Consider the following 27,648-nt stretch of genomic DNA (forward strand, 5'->3'; position numbering starts at 1 on the left):
TTGAACAGACCCGACTTACACAATATGTCCTGATTTGTCTGCCGGCTAGCTAATGCTAATTTGCCAATGCTAGCTCTGTACTTGTTGTGTGACCTGCTTTTAAAAAAACAAGACTAACACAAAGCTAGTGTGCATGACTAACTTCAGTGGCTAGTCGGAGAAGCTAATGAAAAGGCCAGCAAAGGAATTCAAGAGCAAGCTTTGTTTACACGGAGCAGCTAAAAATAACAATAGCGGCTAGCAAGAAGCCAAAGCCTGCAACCAAATAGCCAACATGAGTGGCCAGAGAAAGAGACAATGAATAAAAAACACAAGATGCCTAATCACAGAACTTGGCAACATTTGCTTGCATGACAAGCTGGCAAAGGATGGCACAAGCTTTATTTACATGTAGCAGCTAACAAGAACAACAGTGGCAATCCTAGGCCTGCAGCCCAGTGCCTAACATGTGTCGCTAGAGGAGGAAACAGCGGAAAAAAGTAGAATATGCCTGAATTGTGTGAATCAGCAGAGGAATATGGGTGAAACTGAAGGATGGAAAAGGAGTAGCTAACAATAACAATCGCAGCTAGTCGCCAGCCATAGCCTGCAGCCAAGTGGCTAACAAGAGTGGTTTGAGAAGGATACAGTGTGGAAAAAAAGAATAAGATGTCTGAATCAGGTAAATAAGGAAGACGGGTGACATTGGAAATCCTGTTTATGAGATAGTATATGTGTTTTTTATTACCGTATTTTCCGCACTATAAGGCGCACCTAAAAGTCTTAATTTTTTTCAAAAGCTGACCATGCGCCTTACAACACAGTGCGCCTTATATATGGCTCAATATTAAATTCGCAAGGTCTCGCAACTTACTCAACAGCCGCCGACTCGATTTTACCCCGAACGTGGAGTAGTCCGCGGTGTATGCTGGGATTTATATACCGGCGTTTCATTGGCTAACCAATGTGTCAATCATCATTTGAATCGATCACTATTGGCTGAAGTTAGTCGGAGCCTCGGATTGGCTAGATGGCCAAAACAAACCCTGCAATCGGCCGAGTTTAGCAATGGCGTAGCAAGCTTGCTACAGTACGCCATAAAGAAACATGTTTCATTAGTCTGTATTTGTAAATATTCTACTCTCCTGGATTTACTTCACTCACGGTTGTAAGAAGACCATGATTGCGTATCATTATTGAACGTGAGAACTTAGGTGAGTTATGCGGCTTTATATTTTCCCGGTATCTTGTTTTAGAACGATCTTGATGTTGCTGTGATGAGTTGAGTGAATTAAACTCAATTCCAAGTGTTTATTGTCATATGCACAGTAAAGTTGTGAGCGAAAAAGAAAATAGAAACATAGAAATGTTTGGCATTTCTTGAATCCCAAGACTTCAACCTTCCGAATGATATTTGAAATGACGCATTTAAGTGACATCGTACGGACACCGCATCCGCACGTGTCTACGACACGTATTTGCTTCTTTGCAAGCTTTGGGAATGTTAAGGGAGTAATCAGTTTGACTGAATCATCTGACTGTTTTGTCGACGTTCCCATTGTAGCGCCTTATAATCCGGTGCGCCTTATCTAGGGAAGATATAGGACCAAAAACTATTTTTTGGGGGTGCGCCCTATAACCCGGTGCGCCCTATAGTGCAGAAAATACGGTATTCAGATCAATGGTGTTTTATTCAAACAAGTAAGAAGTTTTGCACAACTAGCGGTCGCGATACAATAAACAAACACTGTCTCTTTAAAAAAATTGCACTGGATTGAGTTTAACTTAGCTGTTAAACTGATGCAGAGTTAAAACTAAGCTGTTTTACTCTGCATCCTTTTTAAAAAAAAGATAATGCCCCCGCTCAAACATATAGTCGGGGGGGTTGAATTTTTCCGCTGCCGAAATTTTAACAGCAGCGTGAGACAAACTGCACGGAGACTCAATGTCCAAACACGATTCAACACGTTTGTGTCTGCTCTGCCCAGTTTTCCGTCTCGAAGGTTGGGACCATATTGACACTTTATGCAAAGCAATTGTTTCGCGGGGGGCAAATTAGGGGGAAGGATATTGGAGGCATCTTAAATATTTTGGCGGCGCCTTTTATTTTAAAAAAAAGTTTACAGCGGACACATTAAGCCATGTAACAGCAAGTATTAAATCACCCCCCCTCTCTTACACACACACACACACTTAATAAATACTGGCTGGTTTTTTTGTGTGTTTTACTTTGGTCATTTCAGGGAAAATCCAGGAACTCATCGATAAATTCAACCACCTCACCCTGTAAAAAAACACACACACAAAAATGCTCGATTAAATTCAAAATGTATTTTTGTGCATGAAGGGTTTCTATAATTGCATCTTTAAGTCGAGGTAGAATTAAAAAGTATGGTCTCATTCCATTCATCGTCGCGGGGGTGCTGGAGCCCATCCCCAGCTAACTTCTCTGAACTAGTTGCCTCACACGCTCATTCCCACAGGGACAATTTGGACCGGCCAATTAACCTAACATGCATGTTTTTAGAATGTGAGAGGAAATCCGAGTGCCCGGAGCAAACCCACGCAAGCACGGGGAGAGCATGAAAACTCCGCACAGGGGAGGCCGTTAGCTAGACGTGAACCCTGAACCTCTGCACCTTGGGGATGAGACAACCACTCAGCTGCTGTGCCACCAGGAATTATATTATTATAATAATTTAGTATTTCTCTATTATATTCTCATTATGATATTATTGTTAAACGTTCAAACCCTGTAGTGGAAGTTCCTGGAATGATACAATGATTTGAAAAATCAAATAAAATGCTTTTACTGTATATTATATTACAGTAAAATTGTAGACAATTACTTATTTGAATTTTTTTTTATATAATTATTACAGTTGGGAACCAATTTTTAAAAAACACTGAGAGAAAACTATTAATAATTTATAATAAGAAAAATACAAAACTAAAAATATAAAATTTCAAAATTGATGATATTTTATATTTTTTATTCATTCCTGTTTTTAGAAAACATGGGAAAAAATTCATTTGTTTATTATTTGTTTTTGTATTATTTGTTATTTATCATTTTAATAAATGGTCTGCATTTATACAGCGCTTTTCAAGTCAATGAAGACCTCCCAAAGCGCTTTACAATATGCTTCACACTTACCCATTCACACACACACTCACACACCAATAGCGGCCATGCAGCCATGCAAGGCGCCTACCTGCTTATTGGGGGCATTAGGGATTCAATGTCTTGCCCAAGGACACTTTGACATATAACACGGAGGGAATCGAACATGGGACCTCTTGATCCCTAGACGAGCGCTCTACCTCCTGAAGTAATACTTTATTATATTTGCATTTATTGATATTTTGGTGCTTTTATTGCTAGAACTAAATATTATTGGTAGGCATTAATAATAAACACTAGAAACTACAAAATACAACGTTAAAAATACAAAATTGCAGGTTCTTTTATTATGAAAGTATTTCCAAGACGCTAGATTATCAATAGCTAATAATTACAATAAATATACTGCAATTATTGATCTTTTAGCACTCAAAGTGTGACATCGATTTCTGAGTATTGTATTCAGTTTTTGTTGTTAAAGTGTTTTTTTTCCATGTAATAAAAAATCTTCCTACAATAAGTGTGAACCACATTGTAAAGCGCTTTGGGAGGTCTTCATTGACTTGAAAAGCGCTATATAAATGCAGACCATTTATTATTTACAGTATATTCAAAGCTTTCTGTATAAGGTAGGTTGTGCTTTACTACCATCTGGTGGACAATTGTAAGTCACCTCATCGTCACTGGCCAGATGCGTTCTGGAGAACTCCAGCATATTCAGTTGCATGGTGGTCTGGTTGTAGTAGCGAATGGCCTCCTACAAAAAGTAATAATAATAACTAGGCCAGAATTTGTATCTTGGTGCAGGGGAAAAAGCAACGCACCGCTCTAGGATGGAAATCCTCATCTGTGAGTTCCCACTTGTCCTTGTGGAACTTGTAGTAGGCCACGTTGTTGAGCATGACAGCGTCGGTGGGGTCGAAGAGAAGGTAGCTGGCGGCGCACGGCACTGCGTTCTTCAGGTCCTTCACTAAAATATAAAATCAATACATCACCATAAAATCAAAATAAAAAACGCATCAATGAACAGGAAGTGAAATCTAAAATCTCTGCTACATGATGTGGAAACGCTGACTAGATTTAACCAAACAAAACATGAAAGAAGAAGAGGACGTTGGGATACAAAATAACTCGCACTTAACAAAATCAGAAAGAAAAAAAACCCACAGGGCACGTCGGAACACAAACTACCTCACACTGAATAAAACACAGAAGTAGAACAATTGGCACCTGCCACTCACGCTTGTACTAGGTACTAGCGCGCACTGAAGAAGATTATGGTATGTTAGAACATGAACTAGCTCACACTGAACACAAAAAAAGTAAAGTAGGACAACCACCTCTAGCGGTTAGTACTAGCTCACACTGAACGAAACATGAAAGTAAGAAAATTAGGGGTACTCTGGGAAACAAACTAGTTTGCACTGAACAAAACATGAAAGGGAGACAATTGACGTCATCAACTCAAGTTTGTAGTACGTCCTAGCTCGCACTGAACAAAACATGAAAATAGAAGGATGCAATAACTAGATGGGAAAAAAAACATATCACACAGAACAAAACAATAAAGGATTAAAACACTGTGCACTCACCAAAACATGAAAGGAAAAAGATATATGGTACGTTAGAACACAAACTAGCCTGCACTGCGCAAAACATGAAAATATGAAACTACGGTGCACTAAACAAAACATGAAAGGTGATGCAGGGTGTGTTGAAGAACAAAGTAGCACAGACTGGACAGAAGATAAAGAAGGAAAACACAGCGTACTGAACAAAACATGAAAGTGTGATGACGGATGACATATTAGATGATAAACCTCCTCATACAGAACAAAACATGGAAATAAGAAGAAAAAACAACTGACGCTAAATAAAACACGATGACAAAAGATGCAGAGTATGTTGGAACACACAATAGCCTGCACTGAACAGAACATGAAAGTGAGGTCGACAAACTAATTCGCACTAAAACATGAAAGGAATGGACACAGGGTATGTTCAAACACAAGCTGACCTGCAGAGAACATAACGTGAAAGTGAGAATTGCCCTGGACAAATTATGAAGGGAAAGACGCATGTTTTGTTGCAATATAAGCTAGCTTGCACTGTACAAAACATAAATAGAAGAATAAGCATGGTATCTTGGGAGACAAACGACACTGAACAAAACATGAAATAGGAGAGCGACTCACGTTTGTAGTAGGCAAATTGCAGGTAGTGGTACATGGTGGCCACAAACTTTTCGACCAGGAAGCCCCCAACCACAGGGGTCAGGTCCCCCTCGCACTGCACCTTTCTCTCAAGAACTTCCGTGTAGTGATCTGGCAAAAGGGGAAAAGATCCACAGCAAAAACAAAATAATGTAAATAGAGCTTCTAGGCTTTTTCTCTTTCTCTCATTTCCCTCTCTCATTTCTCTTTTTTATCTCTCTCATTCCCACGTTTCTCTCATTTTGCTCTTTCTTGATTCTCCATCTTTTCCCTCTCCTTTCTCCGTTTGTTCTGACACATTTCTCCCTCATTTCTTGTTCTCAGTCTCAATCTCATTTTCTCTCATTTATTTCTCTCTTTTTTACTATCTTTCTCCTCTCCCTCTTTCTTGTCTAAATTCTCTTTTTAAATTACTCGCTCATGGATACTGTCAAAATGGCATACCACTTTCCTTTTGCACACACTCTTAAATCAGCCTGATCCAGAGTCAAAAACTCCATCGATAAAACAAAATGGTCAATTAAAAACGGACAAACGTATTGGGAAACTAAATGAAAACGTATATAATCTAATAACTGACCGGCGATGTTGGCGTAGAAGTCCTTGAACTCCTTGACCTCCCTGGGGCCCTCGGAGGCCGCCAAGCACTCGTCGTAGACTTTAAAGAAGTCTCTGAGGGCCAACTCCATGTCAGACACAGACGTTCGGAAGTTGTCGCCGTTGTACGCCCTAACAGCGCGAACGAAAAGCATCTACAAGAAAAAGAAATTATAAACTAATAAAAGACGAAAAACCTGGGGATCCAGGTTTTTGTGGAGGACCTCGTAGGATTTGGTCTCCAGGTCTTTGAGGTGCTCCTCGGCCCCCGGCAGGCTCTTGTAGTAGGCCATATTCTTCTGCATCATCTCGTCGTTTGGGTGCTTGAGCAGGAAAGTGTGAGCGGCCGACACCGCCTTGGCTAGCATGTCGCTCTGTTTGGATGAAATAAATAAAAGAAGGAGAAAAAAAAGAACATTTTTTAATTCAGAATCAGGTCAGATCTGGATCATTTCTCTTCTCCTCGCTCACTTCTTTCACTCAATCTCTCTTATTTCTGTCTTTCTCGTTTCTCTCTTTGTCACTCATTTCTTTCTCTCTGTTGCTCTCTAATTTCTTTCTCGGTCTCATTCTCTGGTTTTTTCCATGCTCTCATTTCTCTCACGCTTCGACTCGCTCTAATCTTTTTCCCTCCGTCTCGGTTATTTCTCTCTCCCTCTCTTATTTCTCATGCGCTCATTTCTCCTTTTCTCTCACTATTGTTTCTGTTCGTCTCTTACCCATGCTCTCATTTCTCTCTCGTTTCTCTTTACATTCTTCCTTTCTCATTTATCTCTGTTTAGTTTTCTCTGTTGCACTCCTATCATTTCTCTTGTGCTATCATTTTTTTCTATGTCTTATTTTCTCGTCTTTCTGATACTCTTATTTCTTTTTTACTCTCATTTATCTCATTCGCATTTCTTTCTCTCAGTATCCCTCTGATTTTTTTCTGTTTCTCTGGGTCTTATTTCTCATGCTCTAATTTCTCTTCTTTCTCTCTTTTTTTCTGTTTGTCTCTCTCCTGTACTATCACACCTTGTCTCTCTCATACCTCTCTATTTCCCCCTCTCATTTATCTTATTTCTTTCTTTCCCTCTCTCTATCTATCTCTCACATATTTCACACTCTATTTCTCTCTCTCTATTATCTCTAGCTCTATCTCATCTCTCATATGTCTCATTTATCTCTCATGTATTGCTCATATCTCTTGCATCTCTCTCTCTATACCTCTTTCACCGTCTCTGATCTCTAGCTCTCTCGTCACTATATCTCTCATCTCGTTCTCCCCATCGTTGTACTCTCTCTTGTTCTCATTTATCTGTCTTCTTTCATTTGTATATACGTACTCCCCTTACTCAATGCTCTGCGTTGCCAGATTGGGACACCAATCCCCTCCAATGTGAAGCTGCTGCTCTAAAAAAAAAAATCAAAAGTCCAAGTTCTTACCTTGAAGTAAGCGTACTGCAGGTACCGGTAGGGCTCCCTCCGCTCGAACTCATCCAAGGTATCCCGGCTTGGCAAGGCCTGCCTGAAAGCGGGCAGCCCCTGTTTACATCTCTTCAGACATTGGGCACGCAAGAGCACGTTCCCGAACGCACGAAGTTCGGGAAACTCTGCAAACTTGCTCTCATCCTCCCGTCGAACCGAACTGCAGTTTAGGTTGCAAAAAGCCTCACTGTCTCGAAGCAGACGGTACAGGCGCAGGGAGACTTCCAGGTACTCCACGGTATCGGTCCATTTCTCGGCCGTGTACTGATCCAAAGCGTGTTTATAAGCCGATTCGAGTGGCATGAGTTCGCTGCGGGGGAAGCTTCGGAAGCTGTACTTTTCGTACTGGGAATGGACCGGGACAATAACGACAAACAAAGCTAGAAGTACGCAAGTGGAAAGGGCCATGTTGTTCGAAATGGATCGCCACCGAGGGGCATTTGATGGGGAGCCCCTCCTCCTTCTAAATCACAACTTTTTAACTTGTTTTACTACTTTTTTTTTTACTGCCAAACAAATGTCTATCGAGTTTTGTTCCTCTATTAAGAGTTTGCCTGTTTAAAAAAAACATAAAATAAGCCACGCCCACTGCCACGTAGAAAACTTCCTGTGCCAACAGTTCCGAAACACCCCGCAAACTTACTCTCTCTCACTTTAACCCACTAGAACGTTTCCTACTTTTAATTTATGCTTTTTTTATACTTTTTACACTTATGAAAAAATAGCAAAAACAGTTTAGCTAGCACGGCGTCAACACGGAAGCTGGTATACGTACGCGTGTGGGCGTGTACGTAGAAACCCCTACACGTTGACACTTTGCCAATGCGCATGCGCGAGACGTGGACTCCCTTGGAAAAGTTGTCCTATTCCAGCGTCAAGCTAGCATAGATAAAGTAGTGAAAAACACGGAATTGGTGAAAATAAACTTTTTCTAAAATAGCCTTATTGTTTATCATTACGTTTTTTTGTGTGTATGACGTGAATTGACACAAATAATTGCTAATTTATGAATAAAACTATATTTATTTAAGCGAGAAGCCACCCAAATTTGAAAGTTTAGCTTTTGTTTTGAAAGGCAAAGTAGTAGCGGTAATTGTGACGTCTAGCTTGATAAAAAATCCGAACAAGAAGGACCGGGAAGCAAGAACTTCGGTCCGGCTCAGGCTAATTATTCCAAGGGATCACGCGGAGAAGGAAGAAATAAAGAAAGCTTCGGAACCTCCTTCAAATTGTTCCAAGCGTGTTTTAAAAATGCAACAAAGTATTTGCAGGTTCGGCTGGCTAGCGGTTCTGGTGGTGCTGGCCGCCTGCAGCGCGCCTCTGGTTCCGTTAGAAGATATAGTGATCGAGAAGACTTTTGTACCGGAAAAATGCGTGCGTGCGGTAAAAAACGGCGACTATGTCCGGTACCATTATAACGGCATGTTCCCGGACGGCAAAAAGTTCGATTCCAGGTGAGTTTTGCGCACGCGCAGTTCACACATTTGGGTAATTAATGCAAGCTTGAGGGGTTCGGTTCCGAGAGCCACGCAAGCATATTTCTGAGCTGCGCAAGCAGGCACACATGCCACCATGAAATCTTGCTGTAATCCAGATCAATTGAATTGAGATTCATTTCTGGACGTCTTTTAGAGGTCGAAATTCGGTCTAAATCTGACTTGGTCCAATATTTTGTCTAATATAGATGACTAAAATTGTATTATTTTAAGCTGACCCACATTGCACCAAACGTTATCCAAACATAAAAACTATTGTGTTTACCTTTGCTAAATTCAGCCCGCAAAATTCGTCTTTTTAACTTCGTCAAAAGAGGTTTTCAACCACAAATAGACGTCTTTTGGATGGATCTTCTGTCTGTTTAGACAGTTTTTAATGAGTGGGTAGCACAGATTCTTGCAAAAAAATGAGTTCAAAATGAACTAATTCGATTTCGTTTTACACCCAAAATGATTTTGATCTGTTTTGCTACACGTGAACACCAATTAGATCCAGCTTGTTGTTTTTCTCTCTCTACTTTTGGGGCTATTAAGGTAAATATTTGTCACACTATTTGAGACCTCCCCGGTGGCATTTAAATAGGGATAATGCTTAAATTAGTTTGTGTGGCGCGAATGCAGTGTAAACACAAAGTTCAGAACTGGGGAAAAAAACTAACGGATCCCTTTCATGCATCACTTGTGGTTAGGAGCATCTCTTGGAACTTGTTTCCACACTGTCAGGTTCCAGTGTGGCTGAAAAAGCGACACAGATGAATGGAGAGACAGAATAGGATTTTAGGAAATATTTTATTCCCAGAAACGGAATCTGTATTGGTTAGTGGACAGAAACGGAACAAGGAGGTGTAGTAGGGTCTTCTCAATTCAAAGATACCAGAGCTACTCTAACGCAAGCTCCACTACGCATCTCTGCCACATCATGTAGAGGCACTACCTAGATTTAAATGAACTTAGCACAAAAGTGACAATGCAAGGATATGTAGGAACACAAACTAGCTCACACTTAACCAAACATGAAAGTTTAACACAAAAAATATTACCACATGAAGACAGAACAACACTAGATATGTTAGAACACTAATTAGTTGTAACTTAACATGAGGTGAAGTCAACATGCTATGTGTCTGAACACTAACTATAACCAGAAAAAAACACAAAAGGAAGACAATGCAGAATATGTTGGGCCACTAACTAGTTCTCACTGATCAAAAACGTGAAATGAAAACAACACAGGATCCATTGTGAGTGACTCTAGCTTACTCTATTTAAAAAAAAACATGAAAGAAAATGCGAAAGGATTACAGTGCATCCGGAAAGTATTCACAGCGCTTCACTTTTTCCACATTTTGTTATGTTACAGCCTTATTCCAAATTGTATTAATTTAATCTCTTATCTCAAAATTCTACACAAAATACTCCATTGTGACAATGTGAAAAAAGTATTTTTTTTAAAACTTTTTTTAATTTATTAAAAATAGAAAACTAAGAAATCACATTTACAAAAGTATTCACAGCCTTTGCTCAATACTTTGTTGATTCACCTTTGGCAGCAAATACAGCCTCAAGTCTTTTTGAGTATGATCCCACAAGTTTAGCACATCTATCTTTAGGCAGTTTTGCCCATTCTTCTATGCAATAAGTCTCAAGCTCAATCAGGTTGGATAGGAGACGTTTGCGCACAGCCATTTTCAGATCTCTCCAGAGATGTTCGATCGGATTCAAGTCTGGACTCTGGCTGGGCCACTCCAGGACATTCACGGAGTGGTTCTGAAGCCAATCTTTTGAGATCTTGGCTGTGTGCTTTGGGGCGTTGTCCTGCTGAAAAATGAACCTTCGCCCCAGCCTGAGGTCAAGAGCGCTCTGGAGCAGGTTTTCATCCAGTATATCTCTATATATTGCTGCATTCATTTTTCCTTCTATCCTGACTAGTCTGCCAGTTCCTGCTGCTGAAAAACACCCCCACAGCATGATGCTGCCACCACCATGCTTCACTGTAAGGATGGTATTGGCCTGGTGATGAGCGGTGCCTGGTTTTCTCCAAACATGGCGCCTGACATTCACACCAAAGAGTTCAATCTTTGACTCATCAGACCAGAGAATTTTGTTTCTCATGGTCTGAGAGTCATTCAGGTGCCTTTTGGCAAATTCCAGACGGGCTTCCATGTTCCTTTTACTAAGGAGTGGCTTTCGTCTGGCCACTCTACCATACAGGCCTGATTGGTGGATTGCTGCAGAGATGGTAGTCCTTCTGGAAGGCTCTGCTCTCTCCACAGAGGAACGCTGGAGCTCTGACAGAGTGACAATCGGGTTTTTGGTCACCTCCCTGACTAAGGCCCTTCTTCCCCGATCGCTCAGTTTACAAGGCCGGCCAGCTCTAGGAAGAGTCCTGGTGGTTCCAAATGTCTTCCATTTACGAATAATGGAGGCCACTGTGCTCATTGGGACTTTCAAAGCAGCAGAAATGTTTCTGTATCCCAGATTTGTGCCTCAAGACAATCCTGTCTCGCAGGTCTACAGACAGTTTTTTTGACTTCATGCTTGGTGTTTGTGCTCTGACATGCACACTCAACTGTGGGACCTTATATAGACAGGTGTGCGCCTTTCCAAATCATGTCCAATCAACTGAATTTATTGCAGGTGGACTCCAATTAAGCTGTAGAAAGATCTCAAGGATGATCAGTGGAAAAAAGATGCACCTGAGCTCAATTTTGAGCTTCATGGCAAAGGCTGTGAATACTTATGTAAATGTGATTTCTTAGTTTTCTACTTTTAATAAATTCAAAAAAGTTAAAAAAAAAATTCACATTGTCATAATGGAGTATTTTGTGTAGAATTTTGAGATAAGAGATTAAATTAATACAATTTGGAATGAGGCTGTAACATAACAAAATGTGGAAAAAGTGAAGCGCTGTGAATACTTTCCGGATGCACTGTACATGCAACATACATGAGAACACTACTTCAACAAAACATAAAAGATGACACGGGGAATGTTGTAACGCTAACTTACTAAACAAAACAAAAGTAGACGATGAGGCATACTAAACTGACACAACGTGAAATGTAGATGACTCTGAATATGTTGCAACTGTAGTTCTAATGTAAAAAAAACATGAAAGAATGCAGGGTCTGTTGGAAGGCTGACTCTTACTGAACAAAAACAAATGATGAGAGACAACATAGGATATGCTTGAACACTAACCAAACAAAACATGAATGAGGGACTATGCAGGATATGTTGGAACAATAAATAGCTTTAACTTGACAAAATTGGACATGGGATGTGGCAGGATAAGTCTGAACACAACTAGTTGTAACTTAACAAAACATGAAAGTCAAATAACTTAATATGTGTTGGAACACTAACGCTCTTTGACTGAACATAACATGAGAGATTACACCTGCCGTGACCTGAATTTGATTCCCATTGCAATCAATGTTTGAGCGGCAGAGTACACGTCTTAGGACCAACCTGCGACCTGCAGGTTCAATTCCCAGTTCCTTCGAGTTAAATGTCAAATTGTCCTTTGGCAAGACACTGAACCCCGATAAGAAGTTAGGTGTTATGCATGTTCTGTCTGTGTGTGTAAGTGTGAAATATATTGTAAAGCGCTTTGGGAGGTCCTCAGTAACTATATAAATGCAGACCATTTACCATAGGGTACATTGAAACGCTAACAATCTCTAACCCAACAAAACGTGAAAGTAAGACAACGTAGGATACATTAGAACACTAACTAGCCCTGACTAAACAAAACGTGAGAGAGCAAGCGTGTTTATTGTATAGCCCTAATCCTAAACAGTCGAAAAGGGATGCACAGACCAAATCACGGAAAGTATCCAAAACACGACATTGATGTAAGTACAGAACAAACATATAGGCAAAATAAACCACAGTGGAATCTGAAGTCGATTCATTTCGTTTGCTCCGTTTACATTGGCAAAAGCAAATGTGATTTTTCTTTCTTTCAGTTACGATCGCGGCAGCACCTACAACGTTTTTGTGGGCAAGGGCCAGCTGATCCAGGGCATGGACAAAGCTTTGGTGGGCATGTGCGTCAACGAGAGACGACTCGTCAAAATCCCGCCGAAGCTCGCCTACGGCAAGAAGGGATACGGTAGGAAACTCGTACTAATAATCCCTGTTTCAATTTGGAATGATTCCAAGTTTTTTGTCTTCAGGGGACCTCATTCCGGCAGACGCCGTCCTCCATTTCGACGTCCTGCTGCTTGATGTTTGGAACTCCGAAGACGGTGTTCAGGTGGACACGTACCACACGCCCGCCGTCTGCGATCGTAAGGTGGCCGTGTCCGATTTCGTGCGCTATCACTACAACGGAACGCTGCTTGATGGGACGCTTTTTGACTCCAGGTACATGTTAGCAATTAGCTAACGCCCCTGTACTCCATACAAAAACATGAAAATACCATAATAGTACATAATAAGCACTACATATGTGTAATATACATGTATAGGAGCAAACAACTTGAACAATGAATACACAAGTAAGGGAAAAATTTATATTTATTGACATTTGGTGTGAAGTGACTTGAGCTGGCCTAGTGGAGTAGCAGGTGTATGCATTGAGGTAAGGAGACGGCGGATTGAAGTTAATACTGTTGTATATGGTTGTTATTTGATTTATACTATTTAATTTCATAATCAAGACTGACTTAGCTGGGTACACCCAGAGCGTCTGAAAAGGACCAAAAGCTGGAGCTGGTCAGAGCTGATCTGAGCAGCTAACTTAAGCAGCTAGCGTGAGAAGCAAATGGCAAAGCCAGCTTTATTCACATGAAGCAGCTTATAATAGCAATAGCGGCTAGCTGGGAGCCATAGCCTGCAGCCAACATGAGAGATGAAACTGGGAAAAAGTCAAGTCATGTTTATTTGTATAGCCCTTAATCACAAAGAGTCTCAAAGGGCTGCACAGACCAGATTTTATTGCAAACTACAGACTATTATTACACCATGCCCTGATCTAAAACCTCCATGAGGGCAAGGAAAAACTTTTAAGTTTTTTTAAAACTCAACATAAGGAAAATGAAGGGACCGCACATGAGGTAAACCCCCTTCCAGGATGACCAGGCTGCAATGAATTTTGCAATAACAAATAATACACAGATATTGTCAACGTAAAATATAGGTTATTCATATGCTATGGAATAGAAGTGTGTTTTAAGCCTAGATTTAAGCCGTTCTGAGGTTGCAGATCAAATCTCAGGGGACAGAGTATTCCACAGCACCAGGGCTCGAATGAGGAGCGCTCTCTAACCTGCGGATCTCTTCTTGGCTCTTGGGATCACTAGTAGACCAGCCTTTTCAGAGCGAAGGCTAAGGACCGGGACATAGGGAGAAATACAATTTGAAAGATATGAGGGAGTAAGTCCATGCATTATTTTGTATACCACCAACACAACCGTAAAGTCACATCTTAAGCTAACATGGAGCCAATGCCGGTTAGCTAAAATCGGGGTATTGTGATCAAACTTTCTTGTCTTAGTTAAAAGCCTCGCTGCAACATTTTGAACCAGCTGCAGGTCGGAGGGCAGTACATTACAGTAATAGAGACAGGAGGTAACAAACACATGAATTATAATATCTGCATCGGACTGGGACAGCATAGGGCCAATTTTAGCAATGTTTCGAAGATGGAAAAAAGCAGTTCTAGTAATATTCTTAACATGTGTTTGGAAGGACAGATTGGGGTCAAATGTGACACTTAAATTTTTGACTGAGTCACTCTGGGTGATATTACATTAGTCAATATTCAGAGCAGTTTTTGAGAACATGTCACGGCATTTAGATGGACCAATAACTAACATTTCAGTCTTTTAAGGCGCAAGAAAACGAGAAACATCCATTATTTTATCTTAGTGAGGCAGGGCTCCAAATTTCCACAGTTTAGTAGGGTATCTGAAGATATAGTTGAAGGTCATCTGTGTAGCAATGGGAACTGATATCATACTTGAAAATAATATTAATGGAAACCTGTAAATGCTGAAAAGAAGGGGGACAAGTACTGAGCCCTGCGGAACACCACAGGTAACACTAAATGGCTCGGATCACAAACTGAAGGGTGATGGGAGCTTTATTTAGCTTTTTTTAGCAGCCTACAATAACAATAGTTAGGGGCAAGCTATAGCCCGCAGCTGAAATTAGTAACTAGATTAGAAAAAAAAGTTGAAAACTGAATGAAAAAGTAAGCTTTATTTACCCAGAGCAGCTTACAATAACAACTGCGACCAGCTGCGAGACATAGCAAACATGAGTGGCTAGAGAAAGAAACGTTGGAGAAAAAGTCGTTAATTAAAGGACAAAGCCAGTTTTAGTTACATGGAGCAGCTATAGCCTACAGCTAAGTAGCTAAACTAAATGGCTAGTGTTGGAAACTGATTTAAAAAGTTCAAACTGAAGGTTGAAGCAAGCTTAATTTACATAAAGCAGCTAACAATAACAATCGTGGAAAGCCATAGCCTGCAGCCAAGTAGCTAACACGAGAAGATAACTTGGAAAACAGCGCCAGATACCTGGATGACAGGACTCTGCGACGTTGGCTTACATGAGCAGGAGTTGAAGTTGATTCTGGAGGAAGAAACATGAGCAGCTAACAATAACTATAGCAACTAGCCAAAGCCCACAGTTAAATGCATGGCGTGGGTGGCTGGAGATGGACACTGGAGAAAATAAAGTGCACGTTACCTGAATCACGGAACCTAGTGACTTTCGCTGTGAATGACACTGAGAGATGATGCATGAGTAGCTAACAGTAACAATAGTGACTAGCCATAGCCTGCAGCCAGGTGGCTAACATGAATGACTAGAGAAGAAAGCAGTGTGAGTTCAGTGATTCAAGTGTGACACTTGAATCACTGAACTCAGTGACTTTTGCTGTGGAAATCGAATGACAATTAAAGATGGGGCAGGAGCAGATGACAATAGCGGCTAAAAAGGTGAAGTTGACTGGATCCTGGGACTTAACATGTTATAGTACCGTATTTTCCGCACTATACGGCGCACCGGGTTATCGGGCGCACCCCCAAAAAATAGTTTTTGGTCCTATATTTTCCATACATAAGGCGCAACGGATTATAAGGCGCTACAATGGGAACGTCGACAAAACAGTCAGATAGTTCAGTCAAACTTATTACCCCCTTAACATTACCAAAGCTTGCAAAGAAGCAAATACGTGTCGCAGACACGTGCGGATGCGGTGTCCGTACGATGTCACCAAACAAACATTTCTTAGTTTCCATTTTATTTTTTGCCGGCAACTGTGTGGACATAAAGTAAGAATTTTATTCTGCAGGGAAACGGGGTTCTCTACTGTGCATATGACAATAAACACTTTGAATTGAATTTAGTTTAAAAATTGACTCATCACAGAAACCTCAAGATCGTTCTAAAACAAGATACCGGGAAAATGTAAAGCCGCATAGCTCACCTAAGTTCTCTTGCAGCCTTCACGTTCATTAATGATACGTAACCATGGTCTTCTTACAACCGTGAGTGTAGTAAATCCAGGAGAGTAAAATATTTACAAATACAGTAGAGTAAAAAATGTTTTCTCTATGCCGTAGTGCAACCCAACATGTGATTCACATTTTTTGGCTAATTGCAGGCTTTGTTTCGCCCCTTTAGCCTATGCGAGCCTGTAAATGATCAAAAGGATCCGCCCCCTTTACCTCCGAATAACTTTAGCCAATAGTGACTGATTCAAATGATGATTGACACATTGGTTAGGAAATGAAATGCCGGTATATAAATCCCAGCATACACCGCGGACGACTTCGCCTTCGGGGGATAATCTAGTCGGCGGCTGCTTGCTTTAGTTGCAAGACTTTGCGACCTAATGTTGATCCATATATAAGGCGCACTGTATTATAAGGTGCATGGTCAGCTTTTGAAAAAAATTAAGGCTTTTAGGTGCGCCTTATAGTGCGGAAAATACGGTACATGTGTTTTAGCTTATTATGGATCAATTGTATTTGAATGAATGATGCATTTTTAACCACTAAAGGGTCGCTATTTATTGCACACTGTCTCTTTAAAGCGCAAAAATATTAACCCTTCCGCCCTCCCCTACCCCAGGGAAAGTAACATGATCTTTTCCCTTGTAGCCACACACGCATGCGTACGTACGACACGTACGTGGGCATCGGCTGGCTGATCGCGGGCATGGACCGTGGTCTTTTGGGCATGTGCGTGGGGGAGAGGCGCGTGATCACTCTGCCTCCCTCGTTGGGCTACGGGGAGAACGGCGACGGCAGCGACATCCCTGGCCAGGCCTCGTTGGTCTTTGACGTGGTCCTCCTGGATCTGCACAATCCGAGTGACCGCGTCGCCATTAGCAACCAGTGGGTGCCCGAAGCTTGCCCACGCAAGTTGGTTGAGGGCGATTTTGTGCGTTATCACTACAACGGAAGCCTCCTAGATGGCACCTTTTTCGACTCCAGGTGAGGTGCACCTCCACTGACCTCTAGATGGCAGCATTTACGCATTGTTACAGTATTTCCTCTTAAATATTTTAAAAGGAATTCAATTAAGCATGAAAGAAAATTTCTGCAAATTAATTTTCTTTATATTCATATCTTGTGACGCTCGATGATTTGATAATATTTATGAAATAATAATGCCATATGAACAAATACTACTTTAAACCTGTTTCCCTCCCACAGTTATTTAGGATCGTTGAGGCTCATTTTGAACTTCATTTTTTTCCTAAGTGGTTCTGGTGAGTTCTTTTGTAAACATGTCACAAAATACTGCAAACGAGGATACAGGCGTATTTACGGTGCAAATGACGCTGGGCAGAGAGAAGTGAGTGCAGCGCTGTTTGTATAGCTCTGCCCACCCCTACCGCTCACCCAATCAAATTGCTGTGTGCTTTTGGGTGTTTACAATTTGTCTTGTGGCCTTTCATCATGGCGGTTAGCGAGTGGGTTTAAAACCAGCTACCAGCCTTACTGTGTGGAGTTTGCATGTTCTCCGCATGCTTGCGTGGGTTTACTTGGGGTACTCCGGTTTCCTCCCACATTCCAAAGACGTGCATGTCAGGTTAATTGGCAGGTCTAATGGGTGAGTTGTATGTTTCTGTGTCCCCTGCCTCCTGCCTCAAAGATAGCTGGGATGGGCTGTGGCACCCCCATGACCCTTGTGAGGAAAAGCGGCGCAGAGATTGGATGGACGGATGTGTTTTTATGGTGAATTGTCTCAACGGTGAACATAACATTGACCCTTTGCACACATATGACCCAACCACGTGACGACACCATGACGAATGTCAGTGGACCGTAGCAAACCCTATTACCCGAGTGTGAGGCCAGAAAATTTATTAAAATTTTTTTTATTTCATCTCATCTCATCTCATCTCATTAGCCGTTCCGCTTATCCTCATTAGGTGTCGCGGGGGGGCTAGAGCCCATCCCAGCCATCCCCGGGCAGTGGGCAGGGGACACCCTGAACTGGTTGCCAGCCAATCGCAGGGCACACGGGGACAGACAACTCTCTCGCTCATTCACGCGTAGGGACAATTTGGACCGGCCAATTCACCTGAAATGCATGTTTTTGGAATGTGGGAGGAAACCGGAGTGCCCGGAGGAAACCCACGCAAGCACGGGGAGAACATACAAACTCCGCACAGGAAGTCTGGAGCTGGATTTGAACCCACGCAGGAGGTTCCCATGACATGAACTGTGCCGCACATGTGCTAACCACTGCGCCGCCGTGCTGCCTATGTTTATTTCAATATATTAAAATATTTAATAATTGCAATTGGTTATATATTTGAAATTCAATTGTGAATATATATTTTTAAATGTTTAAGTAGTTATTTTCTAATTATAATAAAATTATTGGTATTTATTTAAAACCTGAAATATAATTTAAGATTTATTTTTATGTATATTGTGATTTTCATTTTTTTTCAAATCAAAAGATGTTATTTTCCTTCCAGATTCCAAGACATGAGTGAACGTGTTAATGGTTGTATGTATTGAAGTGCTCTGTGACTGGTTGGAAACCAGTTCAGGGGTAGCTCTAGTGAGGTTAATCGGGGCAGAAAATGGATGGATCAGGGGTCTCCAATATGGTGCCCGCAGACACCTGGGTACCCCCTAAGGACAGTTGAGGCACCCTCGGACCTATTCTGAAATTCGCTGCGCAGTGTTGGGTCATTGTGTTTTTCTTGTGAAGTTACTTTTTTTTAAATTGGTAGACTGAGTCTATTCAACCCTATTTTTTGATAATTAACCTGGTAATAACAGAGTCACAACAACAATAGTAAAAACGTCTTTTGATACTTTAGAACAGGGGTGTCAAACTCATTTGAATTCGGGGGCCACACGATAGAACAAACATTCTCTCAGACTAGTACATTAAGAGAAAGAAAGAAAGAAAGAAAGCAAGAAAGATAGATAGATAGATAGATAGATGTGCAGTGTCTTTGTTCGGGGCACCTGGCTTTGGTAACAGCAAGTTGACATATTTCAACCTGCAGCTTGTTTTTCTCTTGCGCTTCTCTGTTGAGTGTTATCTCGTGGGCCGGATTCAGTCCCTTAGCGGGCCTGATCTGGCTCGCGGGCCGCCTGTTTGACACCTGTGCTTTAGAAATTCAAATGGATAAATTCCAGTTTGTAGGCTTCATGGACAATAAAAAAATCTAAAGTATTGATAACCATTTTAAGCAAATTATTAAAATAAATGAAAAGGAATCTAGTCATGTTCTACACAAATTTATTTTCATTTTTTTTATTGATTTTTATCGTACAGGAAATACAACAAACTCAATTCCAATTTGTTGGTTTTAAAACGTGAATTAGTTTTTTTTTTAGCTAGCTATCTGGTAGGACTGCACAATTTTGTGGGGAAAAAACTATTGCGATTTTTGTTTTTACCAATATTGCAATTTGGATGCGATTTTTGATTTCTTTTTTTTTTGTTTGTTTGTTTTTAAAGTGCATTTTCTGTGCCAACTTTTTTTTGAGTACTTCATCATGATGAGCAGTGTTTCCCATAGAATTTGATGAGACATCGGTGGGTGGACAGTCTAGGGCAGGGGTCTCATGCAGCCCGGGGGCCAATTGCGGCCCATGGGGGGATCGTTTGCCACCCACACTATCATATGAATGTTTAATGGGATAGTTGTTTTATTTAGTGCCCCCTAGTGGTAGAAAAAAAACATTGAATAAAAAACGATATAGATTTTTTTTTTAATCCAAAATACACGAGCTATGATATAAAGTTGCATTTTTTTAGACTAATCGTTGCTGGAGAAATTTGCAATTATTTAAAATAGCATGAGCTAATTGTCGGCTATCTATCTCCCTGTTAGTTTATTATTTCTTTCTAGCTAACTATCAAACTACCTTTTGGGCTATCTAGCAAGCAATCTAGCTGAATTGCTATTTTAGAAATTCATATTAAATAATAATAATAATAATAATAATAAGTGAATGCCCTTTGCGCTAATCATTAATAAGAAGTAGCTTTACGCTTGAAAAAAGTTGTTGACCCCTGGGATGGATGCATGTGAAGTTTCCATCATGCAAATAATGACCAAAATGACAACATTTTCCAAAAAAAATGCGTAATTTTTTGTGTTCTTTCTTGCAGCTACTCGCGCAACCGCACGTACGACACATACGTGGGCCGTGGCTACGTGATCGCTGGCATGGACGAAGGCCTTTTGGGGGTTTGCATGGGCGAGAGGCGCACCATCACCATTCCTCCGCACCTGGCCTACGGCGAAGAGGGAACTGGCTCCAAGATCCCCGGCTCGGCCGTTCTGGTTTTCGACGTGCATATCGTTGATTTCCACAACCCGTCAGACAGCGCCGCCGTTACTGTCACGGAAAAGCCGGGCGACTGCGAAAAGCCCACCAAGAAGGGAGATTTCGTCAAGTATCACTACAACGCCACGCTTATGGATGGGACGCCCATCGACGACACGTGAGTGATGCGCGATTAATTTTGGGGGGGACGGAAGTATGTTAGGATTTAAACTTTTTCAAGCTGAGAACTACTCTGTTACTAATTAGAACAAAGGGCACCCAGTTTCATATGACTTTCTAAAATAGGAACTTCGCTAGATGGCTTGCTAAATACCTAGCCAAAATTTAAACGGGTAAAAGACTAAAAGGGTGGCAGATGGCTAGCTAAAAGTAAAAATCTAACTAAATAGTTGGATAGAAAGACAAAGCCAGATAGGTAGCTCAATTTGTAAAGAAAAAAAAGGTTTGGGGGAGTGTGGGGCAACTTTGTCCACATTCTCCCTTTGGGTGTCTGCAACAAAAATACCACTAAAGAAATACTACAGAAATGTTACAAGATTACTACAAAGCTAAATATAAAATTTAGTGCATAGAAACATGTATCAAGTGTATTATTTTGCTTTCATTCTGAAAATAAAATATGAAAGAAATACTACTACAGTAATACTATAATACAAAAAAAATACTACACTATAGTCCAACCAAAATGCTACAAGAATACAATAGAAATAGTACAGAAAAATTACAAAAAAAAATACTTTGGAAATACTAAAAATACTACAGAAATGTCACAAATATCATACAATGGCAATACTTCTAAAATACAAAACAATTCTACAGAACTACCCAAAGAAATACTTCCACAATAATATTAAAATACAAATATACTACTACAGATATATTACAACAGAAATTTTACAAAACTACTACAGTGGAACCTCGGTTCTCGACCATAATCCGTTCCAGAACCCTGTTCGAAAACCGATTTGTTCAATCACCAAAAATCGTTTTTCCCATTAAAAGTAATATAAAATCGTTTTAATCCGTTCCAACACCCTGAATGTTTACCATGAAAGTAAACATGAAGCTAACCCAGGCTAATCGTACGTTTGCGTTAGCGTAATCTTCCGTACGAAAGATTACGCTAACATGAACGTGTACAACTAAAAAAAATCGTGCCGTTTACACGTCATTTAGCACCCGGGTCTCCACAAAAAGTGGTGAGCGGTTAAAGGATAAAGAAAAGAATTATGAATAGGATTTCTTACCTTTGTGGTGCTCAGCAGAAGCCATGCTGTATGTATAGCAAGATCGGAAACTCGCACACCTTCTTCATATTTTGCTATTATTTCTTTCTTAAATGCAATAGTTGTATGCACTACCCTTCTTTTTTCACCTGTAGCAACTTTGCTGCTTGTACCGACCTTCTTGAGAGGCATAACTAGGGGCTAAAACACTCCGTTCACCGATATTTAAAGCGAAAGCGAAAAGTGCGCGTGCATGTCATAACAGTTCTTCACGAGGGGTGGGGGCAATCTACACCCGTACGCCGCTCAGCATCGCACCCTAGCGTACCGGCGTTCGAACTCCGATTTTTTTGAGCGAAAAACGAAGCAAGAATTCCTCGAAATTTTTGGTCGAGAACCGATTTGTTCGAACTGAGAGACGTTCGAAAACCGAGGTTCCACTGTACTAGGGAAATTTTACGACATAAATGATACAACAGAAATACTACAAAATTACCACTACAGTACTATTACAAAAATCAAAGAGATACTACTATGGAAATACTACAAAGATACTTCAGAAATCATTCTACAGAAATAATCAAAAAATAACCGCTACAAAAATTGTACTACAGAAATATAATGACGGAAATACAACAAAAATACGGAAGAAATTTGACAAAAATACTCTTATGGAAATACTACTACAGTAATACTATAATACTAACTTGATTTCAGGTACAAATACGGGAAAACATACAACATCGTCTTGGGGGCCAACCAGGTGGTCCCCGGGATGGAGGAGGGGCTCCTTGGAATGTGCATGGGGGAGCGAAGACACCTGGTGGTCCCCCCGCACCTCGGTTATGGGGAAGATGGAGTTGGTGAGTGGCCCTCATGAACTTCTTGTGAAACATCCAAACAAAAATTCTAATACTAAGCTAACTTTGGTCTAGTTGACGAAGTTCCCGGCAGTGCTGTGCTCGTATTCGACATCGAGTTGATAGAAAAGGAGGAAGGACTTCCCGAAGGTTACATGTTCATTTGGAACCAGGAAGTGAGTGGGGACCTTTTCACCGAAATGGACAAGGACAAGAACCAGGAAGTGGAGCCTGCCGAGGTACGTAGCTTATCGGTGGCCATTTTGACTAGTTTTCTGAATCCGTTAAAGTAGGTGCGAAAATCGTACTTTTCTGCGAATTATGCCGTTTCGAAGTCAAAAAGAGTGGCATATGTGAAATATGTACAGTGACATGATTTCTGTGGTTTTTGCATATTTGTTACTTTTAGAGGTTTCAGATCATCAAGCCAATTTTAACGACACACTGAGACAAACCAAGGAAATACAAAAGGAAGTTTTGGAAGTTCAATCCATGCTTTAAGGACTAGGACAACTTGCTGTGATTGACAGAAAAATGAATTCTGGATTGGCCAAGTCAAAGTCCGGATTTAAATCCAATTGAGATGCTGTGGTGTGATGTTTAACAGGCAGTTTGTGCTAGAAAACCCTCCAATATGGGAGATTTGAAACCATTTTGCAAAGAAGAGTGGGCCAAAATTCATCCAGCGCTGTGAAAGAATCATTACAAACAATTGCAAGTGTTTGATTTCTGTAATCGCTGCCAAATGTGGCCCAACTCACTGTTGGTTCAGGGGGCGATCACTTTTTCACATCGGGCCATATAGCTTTTGTTTTTGTTTTTTCCCTTATTAATGGTGGCCTTGGGGGTATGGCGCCCGCCCCGAGACTGGGAGGTTGTGGTTTAAGCCTAGGCCGAGTCATACCGAAGACTTAAACATTGGTACCCGTTGCCTCCCTGTTCAGCATTAGGGGTTGGAATTGGGGGGGTTTGGTCACCTAATGACTCCCAACACCTCAGTTGGGTTGAGCGAGGGGGCTGGGAATCCCCTCCTCTGAATCAATCTCCCAAAAAAGAGTCAGAAATGACTCTAGCCACCTCCCACTGGGGGGATATGGCTGTGGTATATATATGAAATGATCTGCATTTATATAGCGCTTTTCAAGTCAATGACTTCCCAAAGCGCTTTACATTGTGCTTCACATTTCCCAATAGCGGCCGTGATCTGTGCAGCCATGTAAGGCGCTAACCTGCTTATTGGGGGTTCAGTGTCTTACCCAAGGACACTTCGGCATGTAACACGGACAAGCCAGGATTCGAACTGGGATCCCTTAATCCTAAAGCGATCGCTCTTCCTCCTGAGCTACTGCCGCCCCAATAATATATAATTAATGGAATTAACATTTTTGTCTCTGTTACGTTAAAATTGATTTGACGATCTGAAACCATTTTGTGAGTGATAAATATGCAAAAACACAGAAATCACAGGACACTGTATTTTCATGCCTGTTAATGGGAATTGTTTCACAGTTCAGCGAGTACATCCTGCAGCAAGTGAGCGAAGGGCGAGGTCGCCTGGCGCCGGGTTTCGAGCCGCAGCGGATAATCGACAACATGTTTAACAACCAGGATCGCGACAGCGACGGCAAAATCACAGCGGCAGAATTTAAGCTGAAAGCTGACGAGGCCGCCTCGCACGACGAGCTATGATGGGACTCGCCTTTTTGAATTTTTATTTTTTTAAGACAGCCAGGTTGCTCAATTGAGATTTTTAATCCAGTTGAAGAAATGTTCTCTACAAAGCTATGACGAACAAGCCTCTCCAGGGCCATAAAATAACTCCAAGTTTGGTTTAGAAAGTTTTTTTAACAATGTTTGTTGTAATCTCGTCATTTTGTATTGGAGTTATACCTCTATACTCGACCATAATTCAATCGGTGTTTGAACTCAGAATTGTTTAAGTATTGAAACATGTTTTCCCATAGGAAGTAATGGTAATGATTTTAATTCATTCCGACGCACGGTAAAATATCCCAAATATGACTAAAACGTGTAACTGAAAGACCATGAATACCCCAAATTTTAATAAAATTTTGACCTAAACATCCACAAATGCCCCAAATACCCCTAATATGAATAATACATGTAAATAAACAAACAATATTTGGGGTAAAACATGCTTGGACAACCCGATAAACCCCAAATATGAAGCGTGTACTTGAATAGTCAAAAATACCCCAAATATGAATAGAATTGACCTAAACAACCACAAATATTCCAAATTTTAACGAAACTTGTACCCAAACAATGATAATTACCACAAGTATGAATTCAACTTGTACCTCAACAACAATAAATCGGCTAGATTAGAACAAAATGTGTACCTAAACAACCATAAATACCCCAAATAGTAATAAAATGTGTACTTGAACAACCATAAATACCCAAAATATGAAGACAACTTGAACCTACACAAGCATAAATAACGTTCTGATTTTCTTTTTTTTTTTTTTGGAATACATCACTCAAAATTACTCTTTTTTTTTTTTTTTCCCAACTCATATACTGATTTGTTCAATTGCAGTCATTCGAGTACCGAGGTATCACTGGATATTGTTTGTGTGTGCTGTGTATGAATGACATCAGGATTGCAAGGTAGCTCATTTTAATATGCAGTGTTGGATTGTAATGTAGCCCTTTTAGGTCTGCAGTGAAGGGCCCCGCCCAAGTTCGTGTGTACGGTTGCCCAAGAGTGTCAAAAATAAATCTTTTAATATTAAATCTTTTTTGTTTAAAACCAAGGGCAATTATTAAAAAAGATCATTCACCGCATTCCCATGATAAGAGTAATTATCAGCCATTTTAGCAAAGAATGACTTGGTCAAATTGCAGGGGGTGGGGCAAAAGAATAAAATGGCCATTGTCCGGAAAACTAATTCGTCGCGAGGATCGATCGCAGGCTTGACCCAGCAATTTAATTGACTGCCCAAGTCAACAGACCATTTTAAAAAGGGATTTAAATATTACCCCCGCGACCCTAATGAGGATAAGCGGTACGGCTAATGAGATGAGATGAGATTCAAATATTACACTATCTCATAATTTATTTGACATCTTTGCTTTATATTTTATTTTTGCACTTGTGGGCTTCCGTACACATGGATCAAACATGCAATAAGGTGCAACTACACCTTAATTTTTATGTCTTTCATTAGTTTTTTGAATGTTTTTTTTTAATATCACTATAGTAAAGGCAAAATGTGAGGTCATTTATTATTGTAAAAAAGTGTCGTATTGGGATGAAATGATAATGATAAATGTTACTTGGTAAATATTGATACTACAACGTTACAGGAATAATTGAGTTCCAACTTTAACCTGTTTTTTTTTTTTGTTTTTTTTTTCAAACGTTATGACAAACGTTCAGAAAAAAAGCAGAACAAGATGCAAATGAATGAAAAAGGTCAAAACGTTGGTTAAATAAGTTGCGGGTTGCTAACAATGCCACGATTTGTACTGTGAGAAAACAAATGTGTCTAAATTGATGTATCAGGTAAATAAATTATAAACGTTTTACTGATAATAAACATGTCTCTCATATGCTTTTTCACAGTTTGCACCTCCATTTTTTGTTATGTCTTTAGCATTAGTTTCCAGAAAACAATTAAATGGGTGAATTATTGTCGGAGCAGGACGTATATCGGCCCCACCCCAAAATATACACAAGTGAGTAGAGAGAGTCAAAATAAGAGGGGAACACGTTGTTTATTTTGTTGTGGAAAATAGACTTGCATTTGTAGAATAGATTTGCATACATTTAGAAATGTAGAAAGACTTGCTTACAGTTGTGAGAAAAGTCATGTTGACATCATTTCGGGAAGGTCCTTGGCAGACAGTTGAGTTTCCTTAAAAGGGCATGGGACCTGCAAGGACTCTCTGAGCAAACTGAGGTGAACAACAAGTCCTGCATTTTCTCCTACATTCAGTGGCGCCCAACGTGTTGATTGGCTCATATTGACTTCTCGTCGTGAACGCTGCCCTGACGAGCGGTTGAGGTAAGGACAAGTTTTTTCTTTCCTTATTTCGGTTTGCTTGTTGGGGTGCATTGGGGCTGTGACGTGAGTGCTAAATTTGAAAAGTCGTGCACGTGGATTATTCGTCTTTAGTCGGGCCACAGTTAGGACGGATTGTATAGATTGAGTTGAGATTTATGTCCGGCAACAATCTTGTGCTCAGGGATTGTTGTGGTGTTTTTTGGACGGGCTGCGAAAGTCTGGATAAGAGACAACAGCCAAAGTGTTGGTGTGTGTACATTTAGAGACGGTTAATTCCGTTCCGCATAGTTGTCTTGAGATCTGTGTAAGAAGCGGTGGTGAGACGTCATCATTTGCTGAAGTGACAGTTCGAGAGTAGACGATCTATATATAGTTCATACGGGGCATGTTTTTTATGTGTTTCCCTAGTCGATTAAGGTTTGGGAGGCTGACATGCAAGTTACATTTAAAGAAAAGTGTGGTGCATGAAACCTCGCCGTTTTCTGCAATCTGAAAGGTTATACCGGCGTTAGGAAAATGAGCAGTTAATCAGATGTTGTATTATTGAGATAAATTCTCATATAAAAAGCGACTTAGAGACTGTATGTGTGAATTGCTGGCATATTTCCGCTCTGAGCGATATCTTGCTCGGGAATTTTTGGCTGTTAGTGTGTGCGTGAGTGAGGCTTGCGCTAATGGTGATGTGCTCTTTTGCCTTTTACGGTCTTATGTGTCTTTCGCGTGTCTTAATGTGTGTTAGAGACGGGAGTATGTTTGAAACATGTGTAATCAGAGCGTGGAGTGGGCAAGTTAATTTAGCTATTGCTTTTCTCCCCCTTCTCCATTTGACCCGTTCTCCTCTCCACCCCCCCCCACCCCC

The 27,648-nt window shown here is 40.7% G+C and overlaps 2 protein-coding genes across 2 annotated transcripts; one reads left to right on the forward strand and one right to left on the reverse strand.

Annotated features, from left to right (window-relative positions):
* Positions 1-2,060: 2,060 nt before the first annotated feature.
* Positions 2,061-8,831, reverse strand: crtap (cartilage associated protein). The gene is made up of 7 exons (XM_088328517.1): positions 7,339-8,831; positions 6,138-6,287; positions 5,897-6,068; positions 5,299-5,427; positions 3,928-4,073; positions 3,777-3,860; positions 2,061-2,263 (listed from the first exon to the last, which is right to left on the reverse strand). Exons 1-7 carry the CDS (start codon positions 7,786-7,788, stop codon positions 2,219-2,221), a joined length of 1,176 nt encoding a protein of 391 aa, XP_088184643.1. The 5' UTR covers positions 7,789-8,831; the 3' UTR covers positions 2,061-2,218.
* Positions 8,470-26,339, forward strand: fkbp9 (FKBP prolyl isomerase 9). Its single transcript, XM_088328516.1, has 8 exons — positions 8,470-8,834; positions 12,849-12,994; positions 13,059-13,248; positions 16,998-17,333; positions 20,491-20,826; positions 22,613-22,758; positions 22,831-22,994; positions 24,265-26,339. The coding sequence occupies exons 1-8, from the start codon at positions 8,632-8,634 to the stop codon at positions 24,442-24,444; spliced, it is 1,701 nt and encodes a 566-aa protein (XP_088184642.1). The 5' UTR covers positions 8,470-8,631; the 3' UTR covers positions 24,445-26,339.
* The last annotated feature ends 1,309 nt before the right edge of the window (positions 26,340-27,648 follow it).

The sequence above is a fragment of the Urocampus carinirostris genome, chromosome 2, assembly GCF_059441175.1.
Source record: "Urocampus carinirostris isolate Australia breed hairy pipefish chromosome 2, RoL_Ucar_1.0, whole genome shotgun sequence".
Lineage (NCBI taxonomy): Eukaryota > Metazoa > Chordata > Actinopteri > Syngnathiformes > Syngnathidae > Urocampus > Urocampus carinirostris.